General features: G+C 44.4%; 1 protein-coding gene and 1 pseudogene across 2 annotated transcripts in view; one reads left to right on the forward strand and one right to left on the reverse strand.

Annotated features, from left to right (window-relative positions):
* LOC308522655 (aldehyde oxidase 4-like) overlaps positions 1 to 18,935 on the forward strand; it is a gene marked incomplete at both ends in the record, with an annotated part of 71,907 nt that extends 52,972 nt beyond the window's left edge. The window contains 13 exons of the mRNA XM_081096139.1: positions 1,009 to 1,096; positions 1,410 to 1,496; positions 1,683 to 1,874; positions 3,122 to 3,349; positions 5,731 to 5,826; positions 7,560 to 7,688; positions 11,967 to 12,041; positions 12,947 to 12,999; positions 13,416 to 13,530; positions 13,710 to 13,775; positions 15,787 to 15,972; positions 17,914 to 18,081; positions 18,882 to 18,935. Coding sequence (XP_080952265.1) covers positions 1,009 to 1,096; positions 1,410 to 1,496; positions 1,683 to 1,874; positions 3,122 to 3,349; positions 5,731 to 5,826; positions 7,560 to 7,688; positions 11,967 to 12,041; positions 12,947 to 12,999; positions 13,416 to 13,530; positions 13,710 to 13,775; positions 15,787 to 15,972; positions 17,914 to 18,081; positions 18,882 to 18,935 — 1,537 coding nt within the window. The remainder of the gene's footprint in view (positions 1 to 1,008; positions 1,097 to 1,409; positions 1,497 to 1,682; positions 1,875 to 3,121; positions 3,350 to 5,730; positions 5,827 to 7,559; positions 7,689 to 11,966; positions 12,042 to 12,946; positions 13,000 to 13,415; positions 13,531 to 13,709; positions 13,776 to 15,786; positions 15,973 to 17,913; positions 18,082 to 18,881) is intronic.
* The window catches only part of LOC308522657 (protein tyrosine phosphatase type IVA 1-like), a 94,370-nt pseudogene that overhangs the window by 64,655 nt on the left and 10,137 nt on the right, over positions 1 to 19,578 (reverse strand). The window lies entirely within an intron of this gene.

Genomic DNA, 19,578 nt, shown 5'->3' on the forward strand with positions numbered 1-19,578 from the left:
TGTTTCAGCTGCTCACCCTTATCTGCTCTGGGACAAGGCACAGGACACGTCCATCTATACCTCCGCCATTTTCTCCCCCCTCTCTTTGGCAAGTGTTTTAATGCCCCTTTTAATATCCAAAGTGAACATCATCATAATATAACCTACTAATTCACACAATTGCAAAATCCTCATACAATGCCTTAATGTCATATAAAAAAGAAATAAAAGGAAAGTAACATCTACACTAGTAAAAGACAAAGATGCTAATTGACCATACCTTTGCTACGCCAATGAGCCAATCAGAAGAGTATGCAAATTAACCCAACAACAATGGCCATTAAATTTGCAAACTGCAGGTGGAGCGGGACAGTGCAATCCGCCGCCCATCCCACCGCCATCTGCCATCCACCACCCGGGCCTGCCGTGTGCAACCCGGGGTGGTGGGGTGGCGGGGCAAGCAGCAGTGCAATCCGCCGCCCCGCCCCGGCAACCCAGTGCGGGATCCGGGCCTGCTATCTGGGACCCAGCACTGGATCTGGGCCTGCCATCTGCTACCCATGGAGGCGGGGCAAGCACTGCGGGACCGGGCTTGCCATCTGCCGCCCAGGGAGTGGGCCTAAGCTAGCAAGTGGTTATCTCCCAAGGGGTCCCAACTGTGAGAGGGCACAGGTGGTGCTGAGGGACACACCCCCTCTCCACTGCCAGTGCACAAACTTTGGCTTTGGCTCAGTGGAGAGAGTGTCCACTGTGTGCACAGGGCCTCTAGTAAGTAAATAATGTATTATTTCAACATCAAAACTCTCAGACATGACTAAATCAGGATAACATTAATAGGAGTTTTTATTTTTGTGTTTGTTTGTTTTGTTATGTTTTAATGTCCCCACAAACTTCCAAAATGTTGTTTAAGGTATGTTACTGCCCCCATGGAAAACCACTAAGTTAGGTTATGTCCAGTCCCCTTTCGCCAGCTCATGTTTCTACACCTTTATGAAGCACCCAGCGTATTAACAGAGTCATTTCCTACAGGACTGGCCGCCCAATCCGGTTTGTTCTAGAACGTGGTGATGACATGCTGATAACTGCTGGCCGCCACCCACTCCTCGGAAAATACAAAGTGAGTGAGAGAAAAATTTTAGGAGACTGCTGAAAATATTGTCCAGGGACAACCAATCAATCATAAAACAACTACTAAATTCCATGCTGACTGCAAGGGGTATTTGGATGCTACCCAAACCCAATCAGAACTTTCTGTTGGGATCCCATGGTTGCCCTGGGCACCATCCTCAGGGTTCCTCTGATGACTATCACATCAAATCATGTTCATAAGCTGGGTATGGACTGACACATGCAGTTGGATGCGTTTGTGTACAGCAGGATCTGGTTGTAAAGAACTGCTGAGAAAATGGTTTTGTCATATCACTTTGCAGATTGGATTCATGAACAACGGTGTGATCAAAGCTGCCGACGTTCAATATTATATCAATGGTGGATGCACCCCTGATGAGTCTGAGTTGGTAAATAAGGACTGACTATGCCCTCCCCCTAGGTTACCCGTTGAGTTGTTGTGCTACACTTTATTTGCATGGATATTTGTCATACAAATTAGACAAAATTCTGTGAAGGGTTTGTGTTAGAGATAGAATTTGATAACCGATTTTGAATGTTTGATAGATGTGAAGTTCGGTTTTGTTTTCATTCAGGTGATAGAGTTCGTTGTGCTGAAATCTGAAAATGCATATCATATTCCTAACTACCGGTGCCGGGGTAGGGCTTGCAAAACAAACTTGCCATCCAACACTGCCTTTCGAGGATTTGGCTTTCCCGAGGTTTCAGTGGTAGTTGAAGCTTACATAACTGCTGTGGCATCTCAATGTAACTTACTCCCTGAAGAGGTAGGTAATCAATCAGAATCCCCTTACAAAACTCTGCCATCAATGGTTCAAATATATATTGAGCACCTACATACAGCATTACATTAGCTTGTAAGATTCAATGAAAGTATATAGTCTATGTATCAGTAAGCTTTTACTGTGCAACAAGTCAATCAAAACTTAGTGGATTAAGCCCTAGTTGCTTTGCCTCAGTGGAGAGAGTGTCCACTTGTGGACTGAAGGGTCCCAGGTCCGATTCTGGCCAAGGACACATGCCTGGGTTGCAGGCTCAATCCCCAGTGGGGGGCGTGCAAGAAACAGCCGATCAATGATTCTCTCTCATCATTGATGTTTCTATGTCTCGCTTCCTCTCTGAAATCAATAAACATATATATATATATATATATATATATATATATATATATATATATTTAAAACTTAGTGGATTAAGACAACAAATAGTATTTCTTCTGATTCTGTGGGTCAGCTGCTAGGTAGCTCTTCTGGTCTGGCTCAGCTTAACTGGAGTTTTATGGTCCAAGATAGATTCACTTCCTCATCTGGTGGTCATTGACTGATTAGTCTAAATATCACAGCTGGGAAGGCTCATCTCTGCTCCACAGGGTCTCTCATCCTCCAGGAGGTTAGCCCAGATCAGTTCTCATTGTGGTTCATAGATTTTCCAGGAGAAGTAAGAACATGATGCAAGCACTTTTCATGTCTCTGCCTGCATTACATATGTGTTGTCCCGCTGTCCAAAGCTGGTCATATGGCCAATCCCACAGTCAGTGTGAAACCACCCAACGGCATGACTAGGGAGATTGGCATCATCACAGCCATTTGTGCAAACATCCTACCATAGTTCAGATTCGGAGGAGCAGATTTGAGAACAGGTAAGAATAAAGAAACATTGTGCAGAAGTAAAAGAATTTTGAGTCAGAAGAAATTTGTCTCACCACTAACGAAACTTGTCATAGGGCTCATAATACACCTACTATTTCTCAGGGTTATTGTAAAGTTGTTGAGATCATACACTTAGTCTGCAGCTCGGAAGATATGATGTGTTCAACAGTAGTTTCTATTGTTATTATGATTATTGTTATTATCATTATGTTTATATGTTTACATTTGTCCTTACATATTTATATCCATTTAAATAGTTGTTTCTTTTTTAGAAAGACTTTCTTCATGTCAGGTACATAACAAAAACACATGTTTCACAAATGGGATAGCATGTATGCTTGAGATGCTTTTTTCTTGTCTTTCAGGTTAAAGAAATAAACATGTATAAGGGAATTAGCAAAACAGCCTATAAGCAGGCATTTAATCCAGAGGCCTTGCAAAGATGCTGGAAAGAGTGCCTGGAGAAATCGTCATTTTATGCCAGGAAAAGGGATGCTGAGGGATTTAACAACAATAATTATTGGAAGAAAAGGGGCCTTGCTGTGGTCCCCATGAAATATACCATTGGCATGCCTCAGGCCTACTACAATCAGGTGAGGTTCGGAGAAATGAGTCTTGAGGTATGGGGTCAACCTTCAATCCATGTAAGAATTGGAGGGAACAGACTCTGATTTAGAAATTATTTCCCGGAGTCCACTAGTCACTAGTGTTAATAAATGGGTTCCTCCCTTTCTCTAGGAAGCGTGCTTGGTATTTCTTTGCTCTTCTGTAACATATGGTTCCCTGAATCGGGAAGCTACCGCGTTTTGGCTTTGTTTAGCCTCTGGTGAGTGGATGGGGTTTGAGGCCCAGGGGCACAGGACAGGCCTCTGGAAGGCGCCCGCTGCTGATTTTAGCAGAATTGAACCTGGGGGATCTCCAGGTGCTCCTGGACCTCAGCCCAGGACCCGGCTGGCATCTGGAGAAAGTGGATGAACACCTCTGAACCTGTTGACAGAATCTGTAAGGTAGGGGTCCCAGTCAGTCAGGCCTACTCCAAGTTAGTAGAAGGGGGAGCTTGATCACCTCCCCAGAAGTCATAGGACTTCATCAGGTAATCAGGAATCAGGACTCTGGAGGTGAGTGAATTCAGATTCTATCAAGGAATTATGGGTTCACTCTTCTGTTTCTTTCCTTGTGTGGGACTAGCCAATTTGCTACCAAGAAGGTGGGGGGGGGGGGGGGCTGGACGCAGCCTTAACTCCTCCGATAGGCTCTCACCAAGATGTCAGTCGAGAATTCTGGTCTGGGGCATGGGTGCCGGGAGAGTGGCCCCATGCCCATCTGGGGAGGTGGGCATTATCTGCTCAACTTCAGTCTGGGCTAGTCTATTGAGAGAATGTGAGTATGGATGTTTGTCTTGGCATAATTATCTGTGATTAACTGGTCTGTGTGAAAGCAAAAGCTACTTTGATTTTCTGTTTGCTCATCTGGTTAAAACATTTGATTTGCTGAGGGCTGAACCCATGGTGGTCTGCGAAGGTCTCGGGCAGCACTGTTGAGTTGGTTTTCTTGGAAACATTTGCTCTCTGTCACGGGAGGAATCAGCCCACTTAGTGAGGATTTCTGTCTATGTTTGTGTATTAGGGACTTATCCTGTATCTGAAGGAATGGTTTCTAGATGGTATTCACCGTCTCTGGGACTTCCAGGAGGGAAGTCAAAACTCGAGTGGCAAAGGGTTCGAGGCTGGTCTGACTTTTAAAAAAAGGTAGAAGAGAAGCATGCCTAGTCAGTTTTCTACTACCTCTGTTCAGGGACTTGTTCCGTATCTCTGCACAATTGAAACTGATTTGGTGGTATTTTGTAGTATAAATGTGGTACTCGCCGGTGTAAAAATGTTTTTAGATTGTTTCTGTTTTGTTTTGTTTTCTTTAAAACAAAAAAAAACTTCTAAACCTCTCCTGAGTTTCTGTGGCGATTCAAAGTTTTTAATGGGGAATGTTATCTGTCTTTATTGTTTAAATATGTGTCTTTATTGTTTAAAATTGTTTAGCTGCCTTAACCGGTTTGGCTAAGTGGATAGAGCGTTGGCCTGCGGACAGAAAGGTCCCAGGTTCGATTCTGGTCAAGGGCATGTACCTTGGTTGCGGGCACATCCCCATTAGGAGGTGTGCAGGAGGCCCACAGATGGTGGGCATGGAGATGAGCCGCCATTCCTTGCTCTACAGCAAGTATGTCAAACTCAAAGGCTAACACTGGCCAAATAAACAAGGTTTAAGTTTATGTGGGCCACAAAAAAACAAACGCTTCAATTTTCATAGGTTTGTTTCAATAGAGACATGCTGAATACAAAGGGCTGAAATAAATGAGTAGTCATTAACATAAAATAATAGAACATTTTAATAAAAATTAGTATTTTTCTTGAATATTAACTTACCAGACACTGAATAACTGTACAGATTAATAAGCATAACGCAAATAAACCTATTTTTCTTGTTCTCCAAAAGCAAAATATTTCCTGTTGCGCACACCAAACAAGTCAGTCCAAGACTAAAGACGTGGCCATTGCCGCTAGTATTAGTGGAGAGAAATGGTGTGCCTGCATGGAAGACGCATAAGGGAAATGCATGCAACACAATGATAGTAATCAGTCAGCGGACGTTGTAGTTCGTTATTAATAATTATGTATAACAGGATATTGTAAAAATTAAGTTACGAAATTTTTATTAAAACATTTCTTACATACCGTTATATTGGCTGGGCCACAAAAATATTCATTGTGGGCTACATGTGGCCCGCGGGCTGCAAGTTTGACATGCTTTCTAAGTTTGGAGGGTGTTAAAGAGGTTGTCTGTAGCCACCAATAATAGCTTTCTTCTCCAGTATAAACAATGAGAAATTGATTCAATGAAGCAAACTGTTCATCTGGTAACCTCAGCTAAACTCAGGCAACATTTGGTTTTTCAAAATGGTATTATAATTATTCCCTGACAGGCCCCCGCTCTCGTCCACATCTACACTGATGGCTCTGTCTTGGTGGCTCATGGTGGCTGTGAAATTGGACAAGGCCTTTACACCAAAATGATCCAGGTGAGATAAGCATCCATGTTTTCCACTGTGGAAGACTATCACACTGTACAGGCAGTTTAACAACTTCTTTCTTGTTGAGCAGGAGAAATACCATCACACTAAATGCACAGGTCATTTTGGTATCAGGAACACATGAATGCAGGAGACTGATGGAAGTGGGTATTAGAACTGAGAAAATACGTAATATTATTCTTCCTGCATACTAAAGAACCAGGTCCCATCAAGGTCTTCTGGAAAATGTGATTCCAGTTTTCTAAGACAAAGTATTTTTCGGCTTTAAGGCAACTGCTCAAAGCTAGATTGTGTTAACGCAAATCTTCATTAGAAATGAATGTGTTTAATAAGATGAGAAATTATGTTCTTATTATTCACAGTCTCCTTAGCAACACCAATGATGAGCCATTATGTGTGCTAATTCAAAGCAATCTTCCTAATACTATTGTTGAAAGAGGAAGAGATTATTTTCAATAGGAAATTTTCCCTTTTTGAAATATTAAATAAGATTTTGTTGAATATGAAATTTCAATAAACAATATGAGTAGCCCGATCGGTGTGACTCAGTGGTTGAGTGTCCACCCATGAACCAGGAGGTCTCAGTTCAATTCTTGGTTGCGGCACACGCCCAGGTATCAGGCTAGATTCCCAGTAGGGGGAGAAGGGGACCAGTCAATTGATGATTCTCTCTCATCATTGATGTTTCTATCTCTTTCTTACTCTCCCTTCCTCTCTCTGAAATCAATTTTAAAAACATATAAAAACAATGTGAATGGGTGGGGGCAAAGCTTTTATCTTTTTAAAAAATATATACTTTTTATTGATTTCAGAAAAGAAAGGAGAAGGAGAGATAGGAACATCAACGATGAGAAAGAAGTGTTGATCCACTGCCCCCTACTGAGGATGGAGCCTGCAACCCAGGCATGAGCCCTGACTGAGAATTGAACCAGGGACCCTTCAGTCCTCAGGCCAATGCTCTATCCACTGAACCAAACAGGGGAGGGCCAAAGCTTTTCTCTTAATGAGAAATAGAAGATATTTTCTTTAAGGAAATACTATTACTTAATAGTGTGCTTGGAATTAGAAAATCACAAAAATCCACAGAGCCTTCTTTGAACATATCTTGCTTCTTTAAAACAAAACCCTTACACCTACAAAATGTCTGTGGAACAAACACAATCTGCTAAATGCATGTAAGCCACGAGGAGAAGATGAAGGTAAACCAATAAGACAGAGACCTCAGTCTGGCCTATGTGAGTCCTACTGAACTGATGTCTTAGAATGACCATATGGCACATGGCTTCCATGAAACCGGTATAAAAGAAAGCACATGGTATGGATCTTTTATAGTGTCACTGAAAATCTTCACTCAGAATCTACATGTCAGACCCAAGATGCTATCTTAAATATTTGTCCCTAAAGGATTGCCAGGTTTTATACTCAGTTCAAAAAAAATTAGCCCGGCTGGCATCGCTCCGTAGTTGAGCATTGACCTATGAACCAGGAGGTCATAGGCACCTGCCGGGGGTTGCAGGCTCGATCCCCAGTGCAGGGCATGCAGGAGGCAATCAATCAGTGTTTCTCTCTCATCACTGATGTTTCTATCTCTTTCTCCCTCTTCCTTCCTCCCTGAAATCAATAAAAATATATATATTTTTTTAAATTAAAAACTCTTAACTTGGGGGGAGGAAGCCTTAGAGTCAATGATATCAATAGTGTTTTTCATTTGCTTCTGGCAGGTGGCTAGCCGGGAACTGAACATCCCTGTCTCCTATATCCACCTGTCGGAAACCAGCACAGTCACCGTGCCCAATGCCTCCTTAACAGCAGCGTCCATGGGGACAGACATCTACGGGAGAGCGGTGCAGGTGACTTTTCTTTCATATCTCAGTCACCCAATGACAGTGCTGGAAATAACTTTGCCCCACCCCCTCTTTTATGGGAACTGAAACTGAAGCCTAGAAAGGTCAAGCAGGTGGTTTTAGGTGCTCTGCTAAGAGGTTGCGAGACTTCGAGTGGTTGAAGCTCCCTCTGTGAGCCTCTTCTTCCCTCCCCTTGAGGGAAATCTACCTATAATTTTTCTAATCAACCTAAGATCATTAAAAACTCATCGATCACTTTTATTTTCATAAACCATCTCATTCAATAATTAAAATGTTCAGTCCAAAATTCCAAAATGTACTTCAAATTGCAGTGTCTCTACTACTTAACAGTTTGGGCCCACAGGTAGAAAAGGGGTGGGGCTGGCTTCTCTGATTTCCCTTCCTGCACCCCCGCCCCCCATAAGCTTCCTAGCCTACATTTCAGACACTTGTAAAGTCCAAGAAAAAGAGGGCACAGAGGATAGAGGCAGAACACTCTAGGCTGGCCTTGGTGTGACCTGGCCTTGTTATACCTGACTCCTTCCCTTGTGGATGCCATTGGGAGCTCCTTATAGAGTCCCTTCTGCAGCGATAACAAGGTCAGTGCCTCATCTATGGTTTTAGCCACTTGTGACCTGCTCCAGCCCCACCCTAAGCCCCAGGCCTCCTCCAGCCTTTTTCTGCTGAGGCACATTATCCCTTGTAGGAAGCCCTTACAGATGGGGTTCTTTTAAAAAGTGGCGATTAGAGGGTGCCAAGAGTCAGGAGGAGGAGCAAATGGGGAGTTATTGCTTCATGGTTATAGAGTTTCTGTTTGGAGTGATGAAAAATATTGGAAATAGTAGTGATAGTTGCATGCACCAAAAAAAAAAAAAAAAAAAAATACATCTATACTAATAAAAGGGTACTATGCTAATTAGACCAAACATCTTCCAGATGACCCTCCAGACAAAGCCATAGTGGTGGGGCCAAGGCAGAGGTGGTTAGGGGCAATCAGGCAGGCAGTGGAGAGTAGTAGGGGGATCAGGTCAGTAGGCAGGTGAGTGGTTAGGAGCCAGTAGTCTCAGATAGCAAGAGGGATGTCCGACTGCTGGTTTAAGCCCAATCCTGCCCACAGGGATCAGGCCTAAACCAGCAGTCAGACATCCCCCAAGGGATCCTGGCTTGGAGAGGGTGCAGGCAGGGCTTAGGGACTCCTCCCCATGTGTGAATTTCATGCACCGGGCCTCTAGTATAAGAATAACATTGTTTTAAAGTCCATGGGTAAAGTTCAGTTGACAATAGAAACCTTCTTCTAGGACTATGTAAATATTTCCAGGCACATTTGAGACAAAATAAAGTTCTTTATCTGAAGTCTAAAAAATATAGGAATTCTAGAAGGGAGCCTTTCCACACACTGGCTTCCATTGTCTAGTTTGGGCAGAGCAGTGTCCAGCAAATGCGGAGAAGGCCAGGAGTGGCAACTTGTCACCTGGTCGCTCTTCAGACCGCCTGCAGCTCTTCAATGGGCTCCCTGGTGGGTTGATTACCAAGAGTTTTGGAGGCTCATTAAGGCTTCTCAAGGCTCTAGGCCAGTGATGGTGAACCTTTTGAGCTCGGCGTGTCAGCATTTTGAAAAACCCTAACTTAACTCTGGTGCCGTGTCACATATAGAAATTTTTTGATATTTGCAACCATAGTAAAACAAAGACTTATATTTTTTATATTTATTTTATGTATTTAAATTCCATTTAACAAAGAAAAATCAACCAAAAAAATGAGTTTGCGTGTCACCTCTGACACGCATGTCATAGGTTCGCCATCACTGCTCTAGGTCCTCTGTCAACCATCACTTTAGACTTTCAGAGGAAACATATGGCAAAAGCTGAGGCCCCGTTGGCTGCAAAGACAACAGTGGCTCCAACCTGGATGTAAATAGACTGCCCATCGTGAGGAAGGTGAATCTGTTCATTTCAGAACCCCAGAATTCTTTTTAAATCCCAAGTCATTTCTATGGGAGTAAAGTGTAGGAAATGGCTAGAAAAGAAAAAAGACTTGTGAAAAAATCTTGAATAATTCTACATTATTAAATGCAACACTTAATGGATTAAGTAAATCAATAAGCATTAGTACATTCATGTCTACAGAAATAGAGATAAGCTACCTATTAAATGCCACAAAGCAAAGAAAGCAGCAAGTAGAAAAAACTGATCCCATTTTGGTTTTATCTTCATCATGCATTCTTAAACAGGAATGGTTAAATATAGAAAATGCAATAAAATTGAAAAAATTTACCTCAGGCAGCACCCACACCACAGGTTCCACCCCGATGCATGTCCCTTTGACGCCCATGCAGGGAGTCACAGTACAGTGTCTCCCCCAGAGATGGCCCAGGACTCCCGGGGCTGCTGCGAGCTGCCTTTCACCCATAGTCTTGTGTGCAGCAGTAGAGACGGGTCGGTAGGCCCCCAACTCTAGAGGGCACTCATCAAGCTCTCTGAGTGGCTCTGGAGTGTCTCCTGCTGGGTTTGTGATGGAGAAAGCCCTTTCTGCCACTCTATTGGGAAGATGGAGATCCCAGCACACCAACCTGCTGCAGCACAATCCTCTCCCTCACTCCAACCTTCCAGCCTCTTCAGCTCCAACCCTGTGATACCACTGAGGCAGGTGAGGAACAGTTTGTGGCCACTTTCTCGGCAAGACCTGCTTAGGAGGCAGAGCACCCCCATTTGGTTTAAGGGGCTATTTGCCAGCTATTGTGCCAGTCTCCTCCTTTTGAGTCCTTAGCCTAAACTTAGTCAGATACTGAATGACAAATTCTTAGGTATAATAAACAAAGAAAAAAGAATAAGAAGAAGGAAACATAATGGCAGGTGTCATAAATTGAAATAAAGGAAGTTATAGAAAGAGAAAGTGCAAGTGTCAGGGCGGCCTTGGGCCGCCAGGAAACCAGGCTGGGCACTGGTTGGTGACCCTTGAGACTGGTCCGAAGGCAGCAGGGACAGGAGCCCTCCGTGTAGGGACTTGGAGCAGAGGGAGCTCACTTACTGTGCTTGAGGAGCTGCAAGGAGTCAGGATGGCTGGAGCAGAGGGAGACAAAGGGAGGGAGGTGGATGAAAATGTTAGGTCTCTGGGGTGAGGTTGGGGTATAAATGCTCATTGTTCAAGCTGGGTAAGTGGTGTAAGAGGAAATATTGTACTATTCTCTCCACCTTTCTGTATTTTGAAATCTTCTCTAATGCAGAGAAAGCCAGAAAAAATCGTATCTGGCACTTTGAGCTCCAACTAGGGGGAGGTGACTCTACTAAGAAATATACCGTGAACAAATTCTCCACACACCAAAAGGAGTTCAGATGTCACAAAAGAATGGCAAACGGTCTCTGCTACACCTCAGCCTGTTAAAGGGAAAACTTACGTTAGCGGAGCATTCGACTGTTAGACATAAAGTTATGCACATGAGTGTATGGTCAGGTCACAAGAAGAAGGCCATCTGATAGTTGGACAGGCAGGAACTGTGTGACTTGGGTTTGCCTTGGGTGTGTTACTCTTTTGGAAGGCATGCATTTGTAATGAGGTCAGTGATTGAAGACTGAATGAATGAGCAAAGATAGATTAATGAATGCAGGGATCTCCTGGATGCATAAGAAGCCAGAGACCATTTCCCAGAGAGGGGGTGAGAGAACAGAAGGAACAGACACCAACAGAGGTCCTGAGGGCTATTCTGAGTCTGAGAAGAATAAGTAAAGGCACACGTGTAAGCAGATTTGTATTTGAATTAAGAGAGGAAGCCATAGCCCAGCCCATATGGCTCATGGTTGAGCATTGGTCTATGAACTAGAGCAAGCATGCAAAGTCACAGCCAGCGAAGTACGTGTGCTGTAGTGGTGGAGACTCTTTCCACCCTCCAAGCAGCAATTCAGCTTCAGGAAAACATTATCCATCAACTAAATTAATGTTATTTCAAATTTTATTGGTATATAGATTAGTCTGCACACTTTGTCATTTTGGCTTTTGCTTTGTAGACATAAAAGAGCTATAACTCTAAGGCAGCTCTACCTAGCTTTATGTTAACATGTATTTAAACAACATTATAATAAAAAATAATTTGAACACTGCAGGACACACAAGAATATTTGTTTCTTTCAAAGGGGTTCCAGTCATTGTTCAAGTTTGAGAAACTCTTCCTAGAGGACTCAGAAGCAGGTTTACAAACTGACATCTGCATTTGAATTGATTTGAATATTGAATATTTTGCTACTCCCTGTGCCTTTCATTTCCCATGACATTTCAAATACTTATTTTTAGAATGCTTGCCAAATTCTTATGGCCCGTCTCCAGCCCGTCATCAGGAAAAACCCCAAGGGAAGCTGGGAGGACTGGGTGAGTGGTCCGCATTGTCCTGCCCAGAGAAGGCAAATGCATCCGGATAGGTAGGTAAAGCCCTCAGAGCGTGGCTGGTTGGCGGTGCCCACTCAAGAACCAAAGCATTTATTAGCGCTCACTTCTGCTTTTCTGAGAGTGAGAGAGAGTCCGTGTTCATCCCATGGCTTCACTGAAGAGCCTCGTTTCTCACCGCTCTACCGTAGAACTCACCTGACAACGGCCTAGCACTACCATAGAACACACCTGGCACGGTGCCCTGCGCTGCCACTGCCCCTCTGGGCACAGGCTCCCCCTCCCAGCCTCAGGGCCTGGGTTTCCCACCAGACCAATGGAGATCACGGCAGTCTTAATAGCAAAAGGTTACTCTGTTTTTAATACTAATTATTACAATTCTCATCATTACTATTATTTCCAGCTATAACCAGTTTACTCCAGCAGGGAAGCTGATGTAATAAAATACGGAGACAGCCAATCAAATAACATGGGAAAAAGCACGGTAAAAATACATACACACATACATACTACATACACACATGCACATGCAGACACTTATGTACACATGTGTTTGTATATGTGTATGTACATATACACCTACCTGTGTACACACGTATTGCATAAGTACATGAATATGGCCTAGTCTCTCCCTCTAATTTAAAAAGCCAAAAAGCGTGAGAAAATAATAAACTTCACACTGTGCGACTCTAAAGGGTCCCAGGGCACAGCTAGCAGCTGCCTGTAGGCACCGCCCATGGGAAGCCCGGCCTGTGCTCATTATACACCACGTCAGTCTCGCTGGGGGTGAAGGCGCAGAGGGTGCTGCAAACGGGAGGCGGCAGGCCCAGCACAGGATTTTCCCTGCTGTCCCCGCACTTACGTTTCTTCGTGTCAATCATCTCTCTCAGATTGCAAAAGCCTACGAAGAATCCATCAGCCTGTCCTCCACGGGATATTTCAGGTAAAGGACGCTTCTACGTTGGTTGGGATTACACTTGGGCAGGGATGGCGTGGGCGCATCATGAACAGATACCTGCTGAGCACTGGCGCGCAGCCATTCCCGGTGTCAGCCTTCAGTCATGGGCCTGGGGAGGTGGGAGGAGACCTAGGGGAGGCCCAGGGACCCTTGGAGCCACCGCCCTTTCTCAGCCAGAGGGACACACCCTGTGACCTGGCACAGTCACTGCCTGATGGAAAGGAGGGCTCAGACACCCATGGGCCTTCTTCCCGTGTCTGTGCAGGACCCGTGGAGGAGAAGGTCAGAGAGGCCTTCGGTCCTGGGTGGCGCTCTGTTCATCCCCGGGACCCACAGTGCCACCCGGGATCAGACCACGAGGCGGGAAGGAGCCATTCTTGCCCTCGGGTTTCTCTTCGCAGAGACTACCAGACCTATATGGACTGGGAGAAGGAGGAAGGGGAGCCTTACCCATATTTTGTTTACGGAGCAGCCTGTTCTGAGGTGGAAGTCGACTGTCTGACTGGGGCTCACAAGGTAGAGATGGGGGTGGGTGCTCCCACCTTCACAGAGTGAGCGTTTCTATGTACGCATTTTCTGTGTGTGGATGCTAATCACCCTGACCCTGCCAGTGGGGAACCGGGGACAGGGAGGCAGTTGTAGTGAAGATCTATGTTTAAATAACATTTTCCATCCTGTATGTTCTCGTGGTGCAGCTCCTTCGGACGGACATCTTCATGGACGCGGCTTTCAGCATCAACCCAGCCCTGGACATTGGGCAGGTGCGTGGTACCAGACCGCCCCGCGGGGACTTTTGGCCCATTCCATTCAGCACATTATTTCCCAGAGTTCTCCAAATGCTTATACCTGCTACAAGTACTCTGCAATATATGTCATATATTACACACACACAAATAGACAAAACATTGAAAGAAAAGTCAAGAAAAAGTTAGCAGTGGTTGTCTTTATGTGGCAGAAATACGTGTGATTTATCCTGCTTTATAATTCTCCAGGCCTTCTAATCTGTCTTCAACAAACATTAACTTTTATAATTAGGGAATATTATATAAATGCATAAAAATAAAGCCCCATTTGTATTCATATGTATATTGAATTTAAGTAGACTAAACAATTTAGAGAAATATAAGGGGAAAAGAAACGCTTAAAAACAATTTTTCTCTGGCGGAATTTCTGATTTATATCTCCCAAGTAAGTAAATTAACACACCCAAAATCTTTTTCAGCTTTAAGTTAAAGCCTTTCCTGCTGTTGGTGTAGCTTTGTTCCCCTGTCCGCCCCCCCCCCCCACCCCATCCCCTGCGTAGCCTTGTTACTCAAAGTGGGGCCAACAGGCCAGCCACATCAGCGCACCCCTGACCTGCCAACCAGGCCCCCGCCTAGACCTGAGTAGCAGGTTGAGCAGCTTGGCTTCAAACCCAACAGACAGACCTGTGGTTTCATCTGCCATCAGCTTCCTGTCTTCCTGAGTCCTAAGGAGCTGGCTGACCGAGATTGGCCAATAGGCTTTCTGAGGGACAATTTAATTGGTCCCTCAGTGTTTCTCAAAGTGCGGTCCTCCCACTCGGCAACGATAGCACCTACAGTGTTTATTGGAAATGTGGGTCGCTGTGCCTACCCAGGCCCACTTCTCCAACAAAAGTTTGCTGGGCGGGGACGTATAATCTACCCATTTAACTTGCACCTGAAATTCATCCCAAGTCTGTAAAGTTTGACAACCACAGCTGACCTCAGGCCCCACCTCTCCTTCACCTTCCTATCCACTCCTACCAGCTTGTTCCTGCCTCTTTATTGCTTAAGCAAAGGCCAAAATGGAAATGTTAGGATCAGAAAAAACCTACCTTTTCCCACTGGGAAAGGGAAGAAAAAGCTAAAAATGTGTTAGACTGGAACTCTTGGACTTTAATCTTTTCCTTTAGGGACAAGCATTTGGAAATATCCAAATTTAGCATTTACATTTGTTTACTTTATTCTGTAATTTTACAATTCAATAGAATGCAACATGTAACTCTCCTTCAATTTTTTAACCTTGAGGCAGATAACTCCTTTAAAGGTGACTATGAACCTTTTTTTCTCAGAGCATAATAGTTTGTTGAAAAGCAGAACTCAAATGGCTTTTAATAAAACATATTTAATTTGATAAAATATATTTCTTTCAACAGACCTTGTTTAAGTTTGATCTGCTCTCCATCATAATTTATAAAAGGAAGCAAAAAAAAAATCCAGATAGTATAATAAATACTGTGCCCCAGTTCCATTTGCTTAGTTCACATTCCTTTAACGTTAGCTCTTTTTCATATAGTTCAACAAACATTTTTTGAGAATGTATGTACCAGGCACTATGCTAAGAACAGAACACAAGAAGGCCAGACCTCATAATGCTTATAAACCAGTGAGAGCTAGAGGAGAGAGAGAGAGAGAGAGAGAGAGAGAGAGAGAGAGAGAGAGATAGGAGTTTGCCAAGTGGACAGGCTGAGGTGGGGAGCAGTAAAGAGAAAAACTGCCCTTACAAAGAATTGGAGGATGGAACCAATCTGGTGGGCTTGGAGAATCCCCCAGAACTTGACAAGTGTTGAGTCCCTGGAATGTGAGGTACCTGGGCAAGAAGAGCTAAGGCTGGGGCCAGGCAGGATGGCAAGCACCAGATGCCTTTGTAAGTTCACTGCAATGCTTTCAAGAATGACTTACTGTGGTTCAGAGCTCCATTTGCAATCACATTGGGATATATTTTCAACCAAAGCCATGTACTTATAAACTATGACATTTTTGCCTGTAGATTGAAGGAGCGTTTATCCAAGGCATGGGATTCTATACCATAGAAGAACTGAAATACTCCCCAGAAGGCGTGCTTTATTCTCGGGGTCCTGATGACTACAAAATCCCCACCATCACAGAAATACCAGAAGAGTTCTATGTTACTTTGGTGCGGTCCCGAAATCCCATAGCCATCTACTCATCCAAGGTAAGAACTCAACACCTCTATTTGTTTGCTAGCGCTGCTGTAACAAAATACCAGTTGGGGTGGCTTAAGCAAAAGAGATATATTTACTCACGGTTCTGGAGGCTAGAAGTGTGAGATCAAGGCTTGATTTATTCGAAGACTTCTCTTTGGCTTGCAGATGGCCATTCTCATTGTGTCCTCACATGATCATCTTTCTATATGGCACATGTCAGATGTCTCTCTCTCTCTCTCTCTCTCTCATCTTAATTTCTTTTTCTTATAAGCACATCCTAAAGACCTCATTTTAACTAAATTACCTCTCTAAAGACCTTATCTCCAATTACAGTCACACACTGAGTACTAGCGGTTAAAGACTTCAACATATAAATTGGAGGGGAGCACAGTTCAGCCCATAATAACCTGCTCCTTCTAGAAATAATGAAATAGTCCCCTGAATTTGCTTTCTTCTTGGAATTGCAGGTCCCAAAGGGAGATGGGGGAGGGGAGAGCAAACGCATGGCAGAGTGGTACTCACTGCCTTCAGAATCCCAAGTGGAGTCTTCACTCTTGAGAGAGATCATGAAATATATTTAAATAAAACAAGAAGTCAAACATCTTGGTTCATGAGGCTAAGTGCCACCGGGAGGTAAAGCTGAAGTTGTAGGTTAATTTCCCCAGCCCAGAGCCTTCTTTTCTGCACCCTTCCTACATGTCCTCCAGACTCGGTTCTTTCTTGTTCGCACCGCCTCTGCCCACCCTCTCCCCAGGTCAGAAAGGGCTTTCAAACAAGTTTCTCACTGAGGGCGATTTGCTCTGAGGTGTTAATAGCCACTGATATAAGATGTGTTGACGCACACGCTCCATGGCCGTGGGGTCTAACTGGCCCATGTAGACTTGCAGCAAAGATTCTCAAACACATGTACAAAAGCACAACTTCTCCAACTTAAGTGCCATTCTGAACCCACAACTGGCCAGACTCATGGCAACTTTAACCTCAGGTTTTCAGGAACCTACCTCTGTTTCTTAGGAGTAGGTCAGAGTTGGGAGGAAGGTGAGACATTCGATATGAATAGCCCCTCTCTCCACTTCTGCACCAGACTGTGGCCAGGGCTATCTCTAAAGACTGTCCTGACACAACCCTGCCTCTTGGGGTCTAGCCCCCTCCCTGCCAGTTGTGCTCCAAATAGGGCACAGGACCTCTCTGCTCTCGCCCCCTCCTCCTCACCTCACAGGAAACCCCTTCTTCTTCCAACTCCACCTTTTCCTCCACATTTGCCTAAGAGTAAAAGCCACAGCCTGGGGTAGTCTTGATCTGCTTTGGGCCCTTTGTCCCATCTCTCTACTAAGGCCCTGGACACAGACCAAGGACCAGACTCCTTTAAAGAAAGAAAGAAAGAAGGAAAACCAGTACAAGAAGCACTGGAGGGTTATTCAAAATACAATGTTCATTCACACTGTTCATTCAAGAGCATCCAGCACTCGCCAGGGAAGTGCGCACAAAGGCTTCAACGTCCACTCTTCAGAGGCAACACCTCACTGTCTTTCAAGCTCAGCTACAAAGATTGTGGTTCTTTTGCTGTGGGTTTGAATTAAACACACACGGCCTAGAGCAGCGATTTTCAGCCACGGCGCACCGGGTGAAAAGCGCGGGTCTAGCGGCCAAATTGAAGGACTCCAGAGGGCACCAGGGGCTTTGGTCTTCTTGCCCTGGGCAGGGGAACAGGTGTCCTTAGCTGCCCTGCTATCCTGATGTCCTGGAGCATTTTCATTATCTACTCCCCCCAGACACCAATCGGCGTGGGGGGGTGGGTTCTGGCAATTCAGAGGCACCCCACTCTGAGGGTTAGGAAGCCAGAGGAGGTGAGTGTGCGGGAGAGTGTGCGAGTGCACGTGCGTGTCAACGCAGACTAGCAGTCCTGAAGGAGCCATGCCTTTCTGACGGCCTCCTGCCCTCCTTCTCAGGGACTGGGTGAGGCTGCAATGTTCATGGGAAACTCCGTGCTTTTCGCCATACATGATGCAGTGGCTGCTGCCCGAAGAGAGAGGGGCTTGACCAACACCTTCGTCCTAAACAGCCCAGGGACGCCTGAGGAGATTCGGATGGCTTGTGCGGATCAGTTCACCGACATGGTAAGGGTGGCCAGGAGGGGCCCCTGCTGGGACCCCTCCCCCGCGGCTTTCAGGTTCTCGGGATGAACGTGGTCTCTGTGACAGAATTCTCGGGCAGGTTCGACTTTTCCAATGGAAATTCTCTTCTTTCCTCCACTTGCTGCTTCCTATATGCTCCAAAGCAGCCATCAGGACCCAGGCTGCTTCCATGGTCCTGCTTCCCTACCCCCTCCAGGTCCTGAGAGGGTGGCTTTCGGTCTCCTGGTTATGGGTGCTGGCTGCTCCCCAGCAGTCGTGACTGCTCCAGGCCTGATAGGAGGACAGAGACAAAGGCTAGGTGGACACGCCAGCAGAATTCTGACCTCTTTTTTATTTTTGTGGCTCTGAATTTCAGCTTTTATTTTACTGCAGAGATTAAACAGATTTTCTTCTTGACCCATTTAATACGTTCTTTTGTTTTGTTTTTTACTTTTCAATTACAGTTGGCATTCAATATTATATTAGTTTCAGGTGTACTGTTTAGTGGTGAGACATTTAAATAACTTGTGAAGTGATCCCCCCATACCTCTCATACCCAACTGATGCCATGCATCAGTTATTATAATATTATTGACTATACTCCCTATATTGTACTTTACATCCCCATGACTATTTTGTAACTATTTTGTCAATTTATACTTCTTAATCCCTTCACCTTTTTCACCCAGCACCCAGGCCTCCTTTCACCTGACAGTCATCAGTATGTTCTCCGTTTCTGTTTTGTTTGTTCAGTATAACAACATTGTATTAATAAGCATCTACCTTTATTTTATCTTTTTCAGATCCCCAGAGATGACCCTTCAACATTTACACCTTGGTCCATCCGTGTGTCTTAATCTTATCTTTTCTTTATAAAATGAAAGGGTTGATCATTACCCTTAAAATTTTCAAACCAGAGCAATATATATGGTATTTCCCAAATGTCAATGATAATTTTAGCTTTTTTATTTTTTAATCCTCACCTGAGGATATGTTTTGTTGATTTTTGGAAAGAGGGGGAAGGGAAAGAGAGAGAGAAATATTGATGTGAGAAAGAAATATTGAACAGTTTCCTCCCATACATGCCCCAACTGGGAATTGAACCCACAACCTTTTTGATGTATGGGACAACGCTTCAGCCAGCTTAGCCACCCGGCCAGGGCAATTTTAGCATTTTTTAATTACTCTCTATAGTTTTGGTCACTGCATGATCATGTTTTAGGCTGCAAATTTTCACTAAAAGGTATAATAAAGAATCAAAATTCTTCTTTTCATTTGCATTATCCTGAAGATATACAGCATCATGGGGGTTCCATCTTAGTCCATGTCTTGTCCTAACAGAATACCATAGACTGGGTGATTTATTAAAAAAAACACACAAATATTTGTTTCTCACGGTTCTAAAGACCAGGAAGTCCAAGATCAAGGTGCCAGCAGACTTGGTGTCTGGTGAGCTCCTGCTTCCTGGTTCACAGACTGCTATCTTCTCACTGTGTCCTA

The sequence above is a fragment of the Myotis nattereri genome, assembly GCF_964212035.1.
Source record: "Myotis nattereri genome assembly, chromosome: 7".
In the NCBI taxonomy this organism is placed as follows: Eukaryota; Metazoa; Chordata; class Mammalia; order Chiroptera; family Vespertilionidae; genus Myotis; species Myotis nattereri.